The sequence below is a fragment of the Athene cunicularia genome (genome assembly GCF_003259725.1).
Source record: "Athene cunicularia isolate RWA chromosome 1 unlocalized genomic scaffold, athCun1 chr1_part1, whole genome shotgun sequence".
NCBI lineage: Eukaryota > Metazoa > Chordata > Aves > Strigiformes > Strigidae > Athene > Athene cunicularia.
Genome location: NW_020799091.1, coordinates 100192140 through 100210836, shown reverse-complemented (window position 1 = coordinate 100210836; position 18697 = coordinate 100192140). Strand labels below are relative to the sequence as shown.

The window sequence follows — 18697 nt, the reverse complement described above, 5'->3', positions numbered from 1 at the left end:
AGTGTGCCTTTATAAGAAGATAATATCTTTGGGTTTATAAAAATATAATATCTTTCACTGGAACAAGCAATTTTGGCTGAATTTGGGCTCATGGGGGAAAGTGGCATGAGCACCCATCAATAAAGACCGTATCAGAGACGCACAAGGGTTCCAAACCAACAGTAAATAGGGAGGCAGGTCATAAGTCTGACAGTATTTGACTTAGTAGCCATAATGATTTCTTGTTTAATGTAGTTCATTCTACAGAACAAAATGAATTCATGTACACACATCTGTCATTGTGTGATAGTTGTGCCTGATACTTCTACTGCACTGCTGAACTATCTGCTCTGCTCTTGCTGGTTATATCATATGTTTTCTCTTCAGGGAGGGAGAGGATAAATATCTAGAGGAAGTGCGAAGACTTCCTGGACTATTACAAACTGCATTTACTGATGAAAATTTTTGCTAATAAATAATGTAGCATTTATTGTTTCTCAACTTCTCCTCTATGTTTGCAGCTGGCACTATTAACTAAGGTAGTTTTGGCACTGAATCAACAGTGAGGTTTCAAGTATGAGCAGATTACCAGCTGCTGCTGGGGATTTTGTCACATTCTTCTGGATGCTGATTTCTTCCTTAGAGCAGCACAGCTTCATGAAAGAGTGTGTTGACTTGAAGTTCTTGTGCGTGTATCCATGAGATCATGATGACCTCAGCCATCATCAGCAAGTGAGGCTGTGATGTCTTGTAGTATCCTCTTCAGGTAAGTTAAGTAAGGTAAGCTAAGCATTCCCTTAAAGAATGATAAGTCCAGTTGAAATTGAGTGATTACTCTGCTTTTACACAGATATGAGAAAATTGTCTTTCTATCCTAGGACAGTTGAATGTGGTTTATTGGCACAATTCGTAAGCAAAATTAATTATTTGTGTTTAAGTGCTTGCAAGAAAGTGCTGGTGTTTCCAGTTAGCCAGTGCTAGCCACTGCTAGCTCTGAACATTTGTCTGCTGATCTCTCAGTGAATTGTTGCACACTATCTATCCATATCCTCCTTCTTCATTCCCTTTTGAGATGACCCACCATCATTCTTCCCATAATTAGTTTCTAAAGGTTATTTCCATCTCTCTGCTGATGTGAGTGAAGCATATAAGTTTGCAGCTGTTGATTTCTGACAATAGTGAAGCTTTTCCAGTAATATTTCTAACTTCAGCTTTCATCTTATTTTCCATGCAAGAGATATGCAAGGATCTTTGGAAGCATCATATCTCAAAGGATTCAGTTTTCTTCTTCTCAGTGGAATCAGCTTCCCACAGTTTCTGTCTAGAGTTTGCTGTGGAAGCGATGACATTTTTCACCAGTCAGGTTTTCAAACGATTCAAGATGTGGTTATTTCCAGATGGTCTTAAGGCAGGTGTAAAAATTGTTGAGACAGCTCCTGTAAATCCACATTACCTTGACTGAGCCAATTTTTTAATTTATGTGCAATAACCTCCTTCATTAGATCTGTATAATCCTATATAAGTGAATTCTGCTATTGAATATCAATTTGCCCTTAATTATAAAGTTTATGTGCTGGTTTTTAAGTCAGTGCTCTATGTGAATTCCATACTGTTTTTAATGACTTAATTTAATCTGATAGGGTTCAGCCATTTATGAGTGTAGAGATTGTGGGATAGTACATTATTTTACCCATGTTAAAATACTACCTAGGCAAGGAGACTGGAGGTAGTATCTAAGAACAGGAATGAAATGCTCTATTGGCTACTCCAGTTGTCAGAACTTGGGATGCTATGTCGTGGGTGAGGTGCGACAAGACTAAATAATGTATATTTGATCTATACCTTTCCAATATCCAAAAGACAAGAAAGAAGTATTCTTCTCCATTTCTAGATTTCTGTCTAGGAAAACTCTAATTTGATCACATCATATTGGATGATCTGATCTCACCTAGGATAATGGTTGCTGGAGTAAAAGACACTTGTCTACCCAGTTCCATGCAGACTTAAAATAGTTATCCTTATGGATTGCAAGAAGATATCTAGTCAACAAAGAAATTCTATTTTTGCAGCTGATGTGAGGGCACTTATTTAATTCCTGTGGCAGACAAATGGAATATACCATCTAGCTTTTAATATTTGGTGAATTCTGAACCATGCAATCCAAGTGGTACTGGAAATTCTACAGGTAATGTGGAGTTAAAGGATGTGACGCACCAATGTTTATGCTGTCAAAATCAATTCTCCATAGTGTAGAGCACCTTCACACTGATTAGCTCAAGTGTCAGTAAAGGGGACCAAATCTCTCTGACAGTGGGGTTTTTAACAAATTTTGCTGCAAGAAATAAGTTCAGCAGAAATTGTAAAAAATGGGATGCTGTTTGTACTCAGAGGAATCTATAAAATGAAGATTTTTGCTCTGTGTGTGGTTTTAGGTAAAGCTTTTTTTTTTTTTTTTTTTTTTTTTTTTTTTTTTTTTTTATGCTAGAATATTTAAAGTGTATTTTTAAATAGCGACTGACAATCTGTGAAACACCATTTTAGCATGAATGAGGTCATATACTACTAAAATACTACTTATACTGGGAAACTGAGATGAATTGAAAGTAGCACAGCTAAAAAAGGGAAGGCAACAGGTGTTTTATTAGATAGCAGATATTGACTTTTTTTACATCTGTAGAATAACTGATACTTCATCTTAAAAATTGTTACAAACTTGCATGTTTCTACTACTGAATATCAGTAAGTCTCAGTGTTTCTAATTTAGAGTATGTTCCTTTAAGGTGTTTTTGATGAAAAAAACATTATATCCTCTTCTAGCATATCAACAGTTTCATAATATGATACAGGATTGGAAGAATTTTGCTTGGGTACCAAGCATCTGATGACTATCAGTATGCTGGAAAGGAAACAGGGCAGGTTGCACAAAAAACCTGGAGTTATCAGTATTCTTTAAGTTTCACAGAGAGGACTGTAAGGTGTATGTGCAGCCTATTATAAAGAAGTATTTTTTGCGTTGCAATAAATGGAAGAGTAATTTTCTTAGATGCATAGATTTTAGTCACCTATTTAGTGGAGAAGGAAGTGGGTTTTATCTCTACCCAAAATTAACAATGCCTCTGACTATTAATTTGAGCATGTCATGGAAGTGAAGCACCTTGGACCTAAATTTCCATTGTTTAAAATTGAGATCTTCTCTAATTCATTGAAGTAATGTAGAGAACCTTTTAAAATGTGCTGTTTAAATCCATATTGTTGGGAGTTTTAGCGCTATAGCCCTAGTACAAAACAGATGATAAACCCGTTACAGTCAAACCATTCATCCTGATGCTTGAAATTTAATGTTCTGTATACAGAATGCTATCATATTCTTAAGTTTCGGAGATAAGCTACCTTCCACAAAGTAGTACTTTCAGGTAACTAATCATTGTGTAAAGTACAGAACTGATATTTAAATGCAAATCAGGGGTCTTTGGTTTGTGCATTTTTGGTATCTTAGAACATGATTTACAGCTTTCAGAAGCAGCATCCCCCTTAGGAGTGTGTATATTAAGGTGATTTCACTTTCTTGTGTAAAGTGTGTATAATAATACAGATTTAACTAGAAACACTGGGATTTAAAAAACATGGATACAATGGATACAAAACATAAAATGATTAATAACTCAATTTGAAAAAGCACATTCTATTTAAACTGAGTACCACTGAAGTGTCAGTCTGGAAATGTGGAGTGTCTGAGCCATCTGGAAAAACCATCCCTGGGCTATTCAGACATCATTTCTGTCCAAGACCCTTGCTGTCATGGCTACTGAAGATTTCACATGTCTTAAGATTTTACGTAGAGAGCCTTTTTTAAGCTTTACTGTAATAGCATGTAATGAAGGCATTCATACCATCTAAATACCATCTGTCCATACAAAGCAGAAGAGGATCTTACAATCTGGGGAAACCCTGACTCCATGGAAACTGAAGTAGAATATTTTTAGTGACTTCACTGGAGCCAGGATTTTCTATATCTTCAAACAAATACTTTCACAGTAATTGGACTTGGAGATCAACATCAAGTGCTGATGGTATTGAGCTGGAGAATGTTATTTGCAATAATGGTTGTGATCAGAGACAAAAGTCTCTCCCTTCCCTTCCAAAGGAGACATAGAGGGAGGAACCTTCCTTCTTTTCAGAACCACATCAAGAGAAAAGAAAATGGTCAGCGTAATCAGAAGCACAGTCCCACTTTTCACTAACTCTTTGGGCCAGAGCCCGTAGTCTGCTTTGAAATCACACTGCAGTTAAAAAGACATCCTCATCAGATACCTAACTAATGGTGTAGCTGTCTGATACCCTCCCAGGTCATTGCTGGGGAAAGGCAGTGTGGGTAGAATATCTTTGCAGTTTAGTCATTTCAAAGTATGAAAAAGGTCTTTTGAGGCCACAAGGGCAACTGCTGGCTTCCTGAGATTTGCACTGATTAAATCAATCCTGGGCTAGGGCCAGAAGGTGAGAGGGTGAGAAAGGATGAAAATTTGACTTCAGACCATCATGTCTCTATTTGACCTGCAACTCTCTCTGTCTCAGCTGAGCCAAGAGAATCTAGCAATGTGCCTATACAGGAGATCTGGGTTAGATAAACCTTTTCTATTTTGAATTTCAAAATAAAAAATATACCTTCAAAATACATTTTGAAATATGAAAGAAGAACCCTTTTTTTCAAGCACAGAGCAATAAAGATATTCTGTATAATCATTCCGTAATTGTTCTCCATTTCTGTTTGTTCTAATGACTGTGATAGCAAAGAAGTCATGTAGGCAATACATGTGCATGACACAGCTACAGAAAATAGAAGTTTAAGCTGAAGAGATTAATCTCTCTTGTGATACTTCAAGATTTATCTATTAACTGCTTGCCTGTGGTTTCAAAACTGACAAAAGCTATCTGAGATCTCACTAGGAAATTCTCTGAGTTCAGTCAAATATCTGATTTAGTCAGCTTCAGCTATCACTGCCATCACCAGCTCATCTATAAATACATCTGCTTTCACAGTGTATGCATTCTGAAATTTGCCTGTTGCCTCCTCAGAAGTGCAGGACTATTGTCTGCTATTAGACAAGCCCAGCTTGACCAAAGCCAACATGAACCTAGCCTAACACGCCAAGCCCATCCCTTGTTGTTAGCTTTGATAGTCGCTGCTATCATTTGATAGTTCGCTTGTAGCCAGTCCAAGTTGGCAGTGTAAGCCCAAGCTGATTGGAGCTGCAGACATTTTTGCTGACTGGAGTCATGCTATCTTTGCCAGTTTGCTGGAATAGACACAGACACTGATTGGGTCATGCTGAAAACATTCCTGTCCTATGAAGCAAGTCTGTTTGTATTTTAGGTTTGCCAGGACTAATGAATTAAAAATCTTGGGCTCGCCACAGTTTGCTGCTTAATAATGCCTGTGACAGAAGGATTTTTTCCTCCCTGAAGCATGACAGCATCATAATCCCTCGTCACTGGCAAGGAGAGGAAGGAAAGGAGGAATTGTGGAGAAAAGCAGAAAAGGGTGATCTTTTGGGACAGCAAAGCCTATGGGAAGTGCAGGTAGCAGCATGTTGTCCTGACAGCTGTCTCAGCTTCTCAGACTGTGTCAGTTTGTTGCTATGCAGCAGGTGCAGCCTTTTCTTTTATTGAAGCTTTACTCCATAAAGGCAACGACAAGCCAAGGCAGTGGCTGGCCCTGGATTATACAAGTGCAGACACTCCGCTAAGTGAGGTAAGGCAACAGGTGTGAAAACTGAACTAAATTGATAGAGCTATAACAGCACTTAATCTGAGTTCTGCTGCAGATTTTTTTATGGAGAAACAGCAGCCAGTTCTATAGGCAATAGTCATGAAGAAGGGAGCTGCTCATTAAATCTCATTAAATTCCACGTTGCCCACTCACCCTCATCTCTGTCTACAGAGATACTGTTCTTCATACATGGAGAAAGCAGGTGGGGAATCGGGGGCAGTTGGTCTGCATGTTTCCTATATCACCTCGTTTGCACACAGGCTGCTTCCATCCCTCTCTGTTCCCTTTGATTGCTTTTTGTGATGAAGAGCTTGAAGATTCCGCACAAAAAGGGAGTGAGGACATAAATGCAAGATAAAAAAAAAAAATTGGATAGCAGGATAATTGTTGGGTATGAAGATGAGCTTTTTTTTTTGTGGATTGGAATAAAATGAAAACACTCTTCTGTGTTATGCTAGAATTCACCATTGTTTATTGAAGGGGTATTGATCTTTGCCCTTACATAGTAGGTGGTTAAAAGAGGTAATTTAAAGACGTCGCAGACCACAGAGTACATGACTGGAATAAAACAACAGATTTACTCCTAGCAATATTGTTATAGCAACTTTAAAACCTCTAGCAGAATGCTTAATTTTAGTTTCTTGGGCTATTATACAAAATGTTAAGTATTCTCTTATGTGGAAGACCACTTGAGGTAGTAAGCAGGTGTCAGGGGAATGTGTACCACCAACAGGCAGTGATGAACAGCCTTGTTTCAAGGATGTGTTTATCACTAAAAATCTCTTTTTTTTTTTCCTGTACCTTATATTGGGAGGTATGAAAGGGAAATATGATAAAAAGTTTTGGATTAGTAGTTTTGTTATTTTTTAAAAAACAATGAGATGTCTCACATGTTTCTTATACAATGAGGGTCTGGGGAAAAAAAGAGATCAATGGTGCTCAGAAGATAAAATTAATTTAGTCTAGTGCAATGCATGTCAAAACAGAATATTTCAGTTGACTCCAGGGATCTTTTCCTGAGTCCAAAAAACATACACTGTGGTAGTTTAGTTGACTTTTCTTTGTCTCTGCCCAATAGGTATCACTTCATTTTTTGTTTGTCTTGTTTACTAGTAATGGGGAAGAAGGAATGATCCCTGATATTCTTCATGTATTAGTAGAAAAAGGCACTCTCAGCTCCATGTGAGATTTATTCAAAGTAATGATTTCAGAATATTTGTTGTTATTTTAAGAAAAGGTTATGCTCTTCAAATAGTAGTTTCTTGTGTAGCATAACTACAGAGTAAGCATATCACTCTGCTAGCTAAATATTAAGACAGACAAAGCAAATAAAAAAGAAATGCTAAAATTAATGTACCAAATGCAAATTTTATACTCTTCCACTGATTGCAAGGCAGTAGTGTCAGGGAAGTGTTTGTTTCGGTTGTACATCACCAATGAAGATTGTAATCCTGAAACATTGTTCTGTTCTATTGACTTTCTGAGACTGCCAAATAATTAAGTGTAAATTAGAATAAGTTGCTGGATTTCCATGCAATACAACAGCTACTTTACTAAAAAACTGCAAGGCTATTGGCTTAGGAAATTGACTTTTGTTTTCTCTAGCTAAATGCTGTGTTGTCTACTCACATGTGGTACAACTTTCAGAAAATTCGTTGTATTTTCCCAAATAATTTGGTTTCTAATTGACTGAGGAGTTTTTATGGTAATTGAAAAGCTCCTCTCATAGTTGTCCACGTACTTGGTATGGATGCAATGCACTCTGGATAGCATAGTCTTCAGTTCTAAAATAATTTCTTTATGGGCAGATCTTTTACGTGCATGAAGTCCCACTGACTTCATGTTCTCCACACATGGAGCTAATCAGAAGATTAATATCTGTGAATTTTATCAGACTGGTGTTAGGTATACAAGGAGGTTAAGTTTGCATTCAGCTGTTTAATAGAGTTTAAAAAACCCTCTTCATTCAGAATGTTAAATATACATTGTAGAGCTCCTAGTACAACTTTTGAATGTTCAGAGATGCTTTAATTATACCATTACAGATCAGTAGTAGCTGGTTCTTTTATTGCTCTACAATTCTTTAGTGCTCTGCTTGAAATGAACCAGCAGTTTTCTTAATGGACAGGGTTTCATCTCAGTAAACCACATTTTGGAGTTGGTGGTCTCAGAAGAAAGTCCAAGGATCGAATAAGGTCCCGATCTGGGAGTCAAACCCATGCAGACAGACCCCTACACCTGCACGGAGTTCTACTGAAGAATCACCACCAAGGTTTGGAGATCCAGTAACTTACTGACCATTGAGTGTGTGACTATCAGGCACAGTTTGACTGGGGGAGTATGGGTGGAAGGTAGGAGGATGCCTCCTCATTGACACCCTGTGGAGTGGTGTGCACATTTCCAATCACATGGCAGGCTTGGGGTCATGTTACTCTCATCTCCCCACCCCTTCTTCCTTCTTCACCTTCAGAACCAGGCAGCATTGCCACGAGTCAAGGCTTGCTGAAGGGGCAATGGCGGGGAGCAAGCAGGTGAGGAGAGGGGAAGCTTCCTTTGCCATCATTCTTTGTAATCTGTAAATAGCAAAAGAAAGGCAGTCTCTATGCTGAATTTCACTTAAATCCTTTTTAAATGGGAAAGTGAAATGGCGCTCCCTTGACTTTGATTCTAAACGTTGCTTAGCTAGAATGAGAAAGGTAGCTGTGAATGCATGAAAAGCATTAAAACTCATTTGTTGAATGGTGTCACATGCTCTGTAATAAATATATTGTTTGTACTGTTGCAGCTGGAACAAACAAGTAAAAGCATTGACTCAAGTGCCCACATGATCACCACCGCCAGGGTACCTGCTGATAAACCAGTACGAATTGCCTTCAGCCTGAATGACTCCCCAGGTACAGTTTAATTTATGGAGTAAACCACAATTAAATTATTGCTTTTAAATTTTACATGTTCTTGCCAGTGTTTACAATATCAAATGAAGTCCAATGTTATGGGTGGGTTTTTTTCCTGAGTGATAGCATGTGATCAGTTTTCCTGTCTGATAACTTTTAATGTTTCCATTAACAATTTCATTAGACTAAAACCACTAGACTGACAGTTTAGATATTAGCTTTGTTTCAGTGGTTTCTGGAATATACTTAGGACTGTAATTAACTATTGCATTTACCTGCATATGCAGTATGTCTGATTTTAAGGAATTTTAAAACGAGAAAAGTAAAAGGACATTTTGTACTGAGGATGAGGCTAGAGCAGGAAGAGACTTTTCCTTCAGCAGTAAAGTTGGAAAGTGCTGCACGTGTCCAGATTGGTGACAGGTTTCAGGAAACAGATGCCACACATGACATATTCCCTGAGAAAGCAGCAGAAATTTCACTGACATTTATCCTGTCAGCTAGTGCTGAATAAGCCTTAATTTCCCCAAACATACTCTGTATATGCATGGACACTTCGGCCTTTGGCGTACACTAATATTATTAGTTTGCACCTTAAATATTATTAAGGTCTAGAGAGCTGTTGCCAAACAGTAAAAGTCAGAACGAAATAAAGTAAATCGGAATCTGGGAAGCATCCCAAAAAAAGTTGGCTGTGCTGCTGCTAAAGGTGAGTGTCTGAAGTCAGGGTTGAGATGTGTTTATGGCATGAAATATAAGGACCTCTGATAACGACAACTGAAACCCACTGCTGATGAGTGCTTTATGGGAAGGTATGCATTGTAGGATAACGTGCGAGGCCACTTCCTGAGCTTTGTATGAATAGACTCTCAGCTTGAATATAATTTTCTCATTTTAAAAGTGTTTTAGATTATGCATTAGCTTTCCTAGCTAATTGTTGTATAATAATTAATTTGCAGCTACAAGCCTGAAACAGAATCTCATTCACTAAGCAAGGGAATTTCTAAACAAACTTCTTCATATATTATTGCACATAATTTTCAGCTCATAAAGATGAGTGACACAGAAAGATTGGAACAAGGGATATAAAGAACATGTGGTTAGCTATGTGCCCTTTTTTCATAAATTAAAATAATCTGGTAATTACATTTTTATTACAGAAAGTAATAAGGACTCGTTCTCATCTCTCATGAGATAGTAACATGGTAAAATTCTTACAGGAATTATGGCAAAGATAGGTCTTGAAGAGAGATGTAAAAGAAAGAGGAGCGCTCTCACAAATAATGGAAAAAGAACGTGTATATGAGACACTGAAAACAAGTCAGGGAAAGCTGAGACCATGGGAAAATCAAAGAGGGTAGAGTGGTTTGTGACAAGAGACGGCAGTAGGAAATGACAAGGTTGTGAATAGCTTGGGAGAAGAGGACATGAAAGGCAGGAAGCCTAGCTTCCTTAACATTGCATCATGTTTTATTTTTTACTTCTCTATCCTGCTAGAAATCCCAACCTCTCTCTTAACGTTTAGAGGAATAAACTCAGTTACAGAAAGGTAATCTTTTTCTGCTACATCTTGTTAAACTTCTCCATAATTTTGAGTCCTTGTTTATATTTTGAGTCCTTGTATATATGCAAGTGTTTCTGCAGTATGCAATCCAGAATCTTTGTGAGTACTAAGAAAACTAAATAGCAACCAATAAAGTGACTGTCATGTTCTCCTCTGCATCACATCCCCTTGGGGGCTACCAGGAGGTCTAAACCAGCATACTGTTCTACCACATCACAAGAGTTCTGCTCTTGCTCTTAGTGGTAAGCCTGATCATGTCTATTATATGTGATATATTTAAAGAAGGCAAAGGAAATAAACCTGTATCAGTTTTGAAAATTCACGGCAAACCATAGTTCAATCTGGAGAGTACAAATAAGTATTTAACACTTTTTTTTTTTCCTTTTTTTAAAGATGACACTGAAAAACATTTAACAGATAGACCTTTAGGTATTCCATACTTGGTTACTTTTTTTTTTTCCTCCTTACTTTTTTGTATTTTTTAAATCTTTTTTTCTCCTTGAGAAAGATCATTTGTTTTCAGTTCAAACAGGAGTTACCTGCTGTAAGTGTGATAGTAAAGCATCAGGTGAGGCTCATGTACTCCTAGGGTATATGCAAAAAGTTCTTCACCATGGCTAAGTGATAAGGCAATCTGTCTGACTTCAGCTTTTCCTTAAATTTTACCTCACTTGAAAGTCACAGTAGTGACAGATTTCACCAAGAAAGTCTTCATTCTCCTTCCGGGAGCTGTATAACTGCTTACTAGGAGGAACTAGCTGCACAACTAGATATAAAAAGGGGAAATGGAATGTTTCTTCTGAGTGGTGATTATCTCACTGGCTAGGATTGTAACCAAGCACTGGGTGTGAGGACCAGTGAAAGGAGAAACTGCTCGCAACTCCTGAGAAGAGATTATTTTGTGTTAACTGACCTACAAAACTGAAGCTAGCTTAACCTGAGTGTAGAAGAAATAATTTAATTGCATTATAAGTTAAGACCTGATGACTGAAATCCTGGCCAGCTTTGTGCAGTATTTTTGATGTGAAAGTAGGCTGACCAGTTCCTTAAAAGTCTCAGGAGCAGCCCATCAGCAGGTGCTATATAAGAAGACAGTTTTATTGTGTATCTCTTATTCCTGTATATATAGATATCTATGTTTGGCTCTTTTACTCAAGTTCACTAAGCTGGCATCAAACATAGGTTTCCCAGTGTGTGTCTGCACACCGTATTGCACCAGTTTGACTTAAGGTACTGTTTCAAATTACTGAATTTGAACACATTATTTCAGCCTCTTTTATATCACTTGGAAACTAATGGAAGTTAAACTGAATACGGTGTTCCAAAATGTAAATAAGTGTTCCCAAACAGAAAACTCATTGTAGTTTATCAACATGAATTTAATTAAACCAATTAAATTCAACATGTCCTAACTTATATCTCTAACCCTTATTTACTGAGCATATTAAAATACAATAATTATAACATGAACTTTATTAAATTTAGAAAAGTGGATTTGTTTGGTCTAATAGGTCTAAGGGAAGGTTTATATGTAAATATCTCTTCACCTTCCCTCATAGAATAAAAGCTTGAATCTAACTGAAAAGTTCTGCTAGTAACATGTGGTGATAAATGACTGGCTTTGAACTTATTAGTAATATCTTTTATTTGAAATTAGTCTACCTGTGATAGCAGTCTCCAAAAAAATCACTGGTAACAGATGCAAAACATACGTCTTCTAATGAAACTAACAGTGGAAGAGTGTCATATTTTTGCAAGCATAGCAAATTACTTATTTTACTCTTCTTTATGCCTTTGTTATCCTAGTGACTGTGAAGATTTTTTTGCTTTTGTAGTTGATCATTCAAGACTGTTTTGCCATGGTTACTTCTTCAATAGCAACCTTCAAATCCCTACTCCATCCTCATTTTGGTTGTAATAGCAACAGAGGCTTTCCAGCAGATAATGTATTGGCTGAAAACCAGTGGGGATTGCTAAAACATATGGCTAAAAGTTGCAAAGCTAGTTCCCTAAATCTACACCCAATCTACAAATAAGTGGCTTGATCTTCGGGAAATTAGACAGGAACTTAGGTGAGATACCCTCAAAGGGATAATGGCACAAGAGGATGCTTTAGACTTAGGAGACAGTATATGGAATAGGAGGGTTTTGCTCTTATCTCTTCTGTTATGGGCTGTTTCTATTTTTGGGAGGTCCACAACTCTTATTATTGAGCAAGGCTTCATAGCCTATTCCTGGGTCAGGCAGTGACCATTCCCCGCTATTTCACAAGTGAGGTAACTGCGAGGTTGCGTAAGGTCATGTCAGGCAGGGCTGTGAATAGAAGCCCGGGAGCTTCATGCAGCAGTGCCAAGTCGCAGTCACTTAGCCACACAGCCTTCCAAGATGAATTCGATGAGTCTATGCTTGTCTGCCAGTAACCAGGGCTGGAGCTGCTGGATCTCGCTGCCCTCCTAGGGCCAAAACTGGACCCTGATACACAGATTGCCAGTGTTGTACCACTGCGAGTTGCAGTGCTTGCAGTTGAGTTGCACTTTCCATGTGTAGGAGCTGATCCACTTACAGGATAACGGCCTACCTATGTTATCAATTTAATTCTTTAATTTAGGAGGAAGAGATCTGAATACACTTGCCCACGCATGTAGGAGAAAAAAATAGTACCTGACTGTATAATTAAAGACTGGATCATAACTTAGTTACTCAAGGAAGCAGAACTGTGATTGACATTTCCTAAATTTGAATGCTTGATTTAGCAACCTTAATGTGCTTTCAACACATTTAAATATTTGTATTCTATTTCTGTCTATCTTTTTAAAATCCTAGAGTAACTCTAATTTGTGAGGTTATACTGCAGGTAAATCAGAGGTTGTTCCTAAAGTGCTTATTCATTAACTATTGCCCATAGCCCACAGTTCAGCTAAAGGGAGCAGCCATATAGGAAGAGACTGACTGGGGTGTTACACTTCATTGTACCGGACACTCTGTCACTCAGACAGCAAAGCGTGAGGGATTTCACTTGTTTGTCTACATGATGGAAGTCTGGGCTATTGGAATCATCAGAAGGCAAAACCATGATTAAATAAGTGAATCTTTCCAGAAAACATGATCCATTCTGAAATGTGCAACATTAACATATATCAGGGGACTGGATGCATCAGGACACACAGCTAAGTAGTAAGCCTTTTGTATGAAGGCAATCAGTCTTAATATAGTTCAACCTTCTAAATCAGATGGCTTGAATGGATCTCTGTACCACACATTAGAAGCCCATCTCACGTTTTTATTAATAGGTGCTACCAGTAGAGAGACAAGAGCTCACCTGGACAGGGAAGGTTGAGCAGCATAGGTGTCCTTATACACTTGCTGTCCTTATACGCTTGCTGTCCTTACACAAAGCTGCCCATCACGCTCTTTCAACATGAAGGAGTGTTGACTGGTCAGCATGTTTAAGGAGCTTGTTCTTTTGTTATGTTGTTAGTTTTGTTGTAGGAATGTTCAGAATCTGGCTCTGACATAGAAGGGCACTTTGTCTCAGTCCAACTAGAGGAAAGCAAAAGGAGGAAGTGATTTCCCTGGAGACCCTCCTTCAGATGCTATTATAATTATCTCTGGTATAATGAGAGTTTTCAGCAACAAGCAAAGAGAATGTATAAACCTGATGAAACAAACATGAAAGTCAAACTATTCCAAACACATGAACCAAGGATTTGGTTAAAAAAACCATCAACTCTATGTGCAGTGTTCATCTTGTAATCAGGATACAGGTCTTTACCTTCAGTGCACTTTTAAATATAGACCTTCAAAATTAGTTTTGGGATCTGTGGGAAATCAGGAAGTACTCCTTGATTAGAAACTGTGCAACAGATACTTTAATTTAGGTGGCTATCATGCAGTCCCTGATCTGACTCTCACATCACAGGCTAGTGCTGTTGTGTTTGCTGGGGTGACCATAACATTCATGTGTATGTTTTTCCTCCTTGTCTTCTTCTGACCCGAATCTTGACTCATTTTCAGGTGCAGCAAGTTGCGGTCTCTAATTTTTTAAATTTATTTTTATTTTTAAACAAAACATGTTTTCAATAAGCAGCTTGAATTGTAAATCCTTTTTTTCTTATGAGTGACAGGGAAGGGAGCAGTAAAATAGTGGCCACAGGGGTGAAGTGCTGTTTGCATCTGGTGAAGAATCAGCCTAGTTATTTTCAGGGTTTTGTGGTACAGAAAAGCCACTAACTTTATTATAAATAGAGTCTTTGACTATATCAGTGAATCCTTATAACAGTCTAAGTACTCATTAAATATTGTTAATACATTGAGAAAAGGAGAAAAAGAGATATTTTTGATTTCTATGGTCTGTTCAAGGAGGTGTAGAATAGAAAAGAACAAATACAGACAGATAAGGAGATAGTTACGAGAGTGTTTTTATTTTCAGAATATTTTATTTGACATTTTAGACATTTTCAGTGTTTCTGATTTTCAGAGTTGTAGATTTTTAAGGTCAGAAGCCAATGTGATTTTGTCTGATCTCCTGTGTAACACCCAGAATTCAAGCTTGTAAGTGCAATAGTGATTCTTTTGGAAGAAAATGCAAGAGTTTGTATCTTTCCTCCTGTCTTCATGAAAACATCCACAGAAAAGTTTTAGGAAGTGAATGACTGCTGTCATTCGCTTTCCCCTTGTGTGAAATCTAAAAGCATTTAGTTTTTACTGAGTGAGTTTTGTTGTTATTGTTGTCATTGTAACTTTGACAACAGTGAAACACAGACTGACCTGATGCAGTAACTTATTTCACTGGAAGCTATGGGGAAATTTTTTTGTTGTTCTTTTTGTGGAAAACAAGATTTCAGTATGGATTTCTGTATGGATTATTGTTAATTTTTGTAAACTAAATACTTCAGCTGAAAATTTCAGAGGAGCCTAAGAGAAATAGGTACTCAGGAAAATTTGAAACCACTGAAGTTCCCAACTTTGCTCAATGATGTTCTGTACCTCAGATGATGATTTAAACAAGTCTTAAACTAGCATAACTAAAAAAAACCCCTAGCAGCTGTTCAATAGATGCTAGGGCAGGCCCATTATAAAATGTACTACGGTATGCCATAATGGTTAGGATACCAATATGTTCTATTTTTAGTACCATTGACTCAGTCACTTGAGTTCAAAAAATAAGCAGGGAACATCTGTTTATTGAAAGGATTTCCTCTATAGTAATTTTTCTCTCTATCTCATCCTTTTTAAAGTATTTCCAAAGTGGTTTTTTACTGGTTCTTTCCTCAAGAGGACCCAATATATTTTCTAATATCCTGACACTGCATTAATTTTGTTTTCTTATTAATATCTGATGCAGTGAAAAAGTAATTATCGACTGATGCTTCTTTAAAATTCTTCGGGTTGCTTTTGCCTTGTTTTTCTTAAGTTAAAAAAGTTTGAGGTCCCTCCTTAAACCTACTGTACCGAAGACTGTAGTGCTGGAATTGTCAAAACAAATAGCAGCTTAACTGCTGTCCACGACTCTGGTCCAATATCTCTGTCAGAATTTTTAACAGCTATTCAGCCAAATATTTGTGGAGCAGCTGTACCCCTAGTCAGCGTGAGTCCTATTCCATCCTTCCTTTTAGCCTTGTCATATGATTCATCTCTCTTCTTTTAGAATATTAGTCTATTTTTAAATATTGTAGAAGAAAGCAACAGCAAAATAAAGGTAAACACTTGCATATCAGCATAATATGATTCTATACCATTAAAGCAATTTAAGTATTTTCCAGAATGGACATGTGTGGGACTTGGTGTGAAAAATCAAGTTCAGGGGGTGGGCAGATATGACTTTTTGATAATACTAGCAGGACCCCCACACCATGAAAAACAAAACTTCACTTTGTTTCCCAAGGAAGTCCAAAAGCTTTTGATTTTGCACTCTGTATCACTGTCTTCTATTTTTTTGTTCTCTGGACATCCCAGCTCTAGCTATGTTAGTTAAAGTAAGGCTCTGACCATATGTTAGCAACTATATTTATTCTTCATAGGTTAAGGTGACTTATTTTATTTTTTCCCCTTAACCTACTTTGCTGTATGACCACTGAGGGCAGGATAAAGGGAGAACACATATTTGACAAATAGTTTAAATCCTAGTCTGTACTCTTTAAGAATATTCAGAATCTTGCTTAGATACATGGTCCTCTTAATCTTGATGGGATTTTCTTGTAGTGTACATGTCTGCCAGCATAGAGCAGGTTTCAAGATCTGACCTATGTTAGCAATTTTCTCCTATGAGAGCCATCCTTGTTTAATTCTGACACATTACAAATAACCAACTCTGTAAGCTAGCTAGTAGTAACCTTCTCTTCACCTCCCATAACCTGTAGTAAGATGTATAAACAGTCATCACAATCCAATGCAAAACTGATAGTGTGAAAGTCACTGGGAAAGAAATATTGCAGTTGCTAGCTGTGACGCTACCAAGTATGATTCATATTTCTGATCTCAGTCCAGCTACTAGTGGGCAGGTGTCCACATCACAACACTGACGTAACTGGCACAGTCTGTCCCACCTTTGCTGGAAGCCTGTACTAAAAATAAAGAAATAAATAAAAACATGTTTGGCTTGTTGTCATGAATGAACTAACTATAGCCCATAAGGGCTGTTATCTATAGGTTAGAGCAAAGACACCTCTTTGCAGTATGGGGAAATTTGTGGTGCCTTCTCCATTATAATCACATTATGTAGGTAACAGTCTTCTAGTTCCAGGGCTGCCAGGCTGGTTTGTGTGTTCTTGCGGTTGCCTTTGGGTGGTGGGTGAAAAGGTTTTTATTATTGTTGGTTTAGACCTGTTAAGTCATTGTATTTTGATGGGTTCAAGTAATAAACTCTTTGGTAGTAAGGATGCTGTCCTTGGAAGGTTATTTATTTTGAAGTGTAATGGAGAGCTCAGGAAGAAAGATTGTTTGGATTTATTGTTTTTATTAAATTATCACATGTTCTGCTGTGCTAACTGGCTTTGTTTTGTTTCTTAATCACTGTAATACAAAATAGGCTTTCTGTCTTTCCAGCACATAAACATTTTCTTATTGTCAGCCTACTAGTATTTACATATTATTAAGGTACCTCAAGTGTAGAAAGATAAGAAAGATAAGCAGATGAGGAGGTGTTTGCAGGATTCTGATATTATTGTAAATATATGCAACGTAGAGCTACATTAAACAGAACAGATCATTTGAAATGCCCTTTTTGGTAGACATTGACTCTTAACATCATGTTTACCTTTTAGATGATGCTTCCTCTGAAAACTTCCCTTTGGCATTTCCAGAACTAGATCAGCAGCTGCAGGTAATTTTTTTTTTTTTACTAAAGTTCTACTTCACATTCACTATATTTGTTATGATAAAAATCCTGTTCGTTACACTGAAGTGAATGTTTTCAGTGGTGCTTCTCTAAACCATTAACATTTAATTTTAATAAGACTGTATATGTCAATAGAAGAAAACATCGCCTTTTCAAGATGTACAGAAAAATTGATTTGATATTTTTTATCCAGTTGCAGGGAAATCACAATTTTAACAATCTTATCTGCTTTTTAAATATTTTCACAATTCCAGTGCACAACACAGCACATACTGCTACACTGCAATGAAGAGAGTTCTTGTGGTTTTGATGGGAGAAGGAATGAGCCAGGTATTATATTCTCATACCTACAGGCTGTGCTAAGACCAGTATGACCAGCTTTCCCTGAAAAACTCAACGAGAATGCAAAGGTGTATTTTGTAGCACCATTTTATCTCTAATCTTGGATAACTAAAGCCAGTTATCGCAACTGATGAGAGCTTCCTCAGAGTTACTCTAGTTCATGCTGCATAGCCAGCAACCTTGGCAGGTTTCTGCAGACAGTGCGGGATAAAAGTGGTGAATCCCTTTGTGACAAGTCCGATTTGTCAGCATAGCACAATGGAGCACCAATATACTGGACAATCAGATGGCAGTTGATGGCAACTCCATGGTTCAGCAGGCACAGAGCCAGTTCTCTATCCAGGGATTATTTCCCTTTCCTCTGTGGCGGTTCTGGAGTGTTTGTTGGCTTTTGTAAACTACTTCAGATCATCTGTTTCCCAGGAGCATTTAGACTTCCTCTGATATTTCAATATGAAGGCAGTTGTTTCCTGAGTGTAAATTGAGAAAGGCATTAGCAGACCGTGTTGTCCAATGATGTCATCCTTCCTGTCCCCATCAGCTAGTGAGACAACACTGGAGGGCTGCTGACTGAAAGGACTGACTTTTCTCTCCTGCTGCTCTCATCAAAATGATGACTGATGAAGGAATGGAGGATGACAGAGGCTCTTCTTGCTCTGTCCCTCTAATCCTGAGAATAGGGCCAAGTTCCTTAGGTGTAACTAGGAAATATTAAAGGAATGAATAGCAACCTAAGATTTGGGCTGAAAGGAACAGGGTAGTATGTTGGCCTCTTTATTCCGCTGGTCTTCCAGTGCAGCAAAGATGATTGATAT

General features: G+C 37.7%; 1 protein-coding gene across 1 annotated transcript in view; it reads left to right on the top strand.

Annotated features, from left to right (window-relative positions):
• Positions 1-5359: 5359 nt before the first annotated feature.
• MAP3K7CL (MAP3K7 C-terminal like) overlaps positions 5360-18697 on the top strand; it is a 30789-nt gene continuing 17451 nt past the window's right edge. The window contains exons 1-4 of the mRNA XM_026847502.1: positions 5360-5728; positions 7875-8018; positions 8532-8640; positions 17467-17525. Of these exons, the coding sequence (XP_026703303.1) occupies positions 8571-8640; positions 17467-17525 (129 nt within the window). The 5' untranslated portion in view covers positions 5360-5728; positions 7875-8018; positions 8532-8570. The remainder of the gene's footprint in view (positions 5729-7874; positions 8019-8531; positions 8641-17466; positions 17526-18697) is intronic.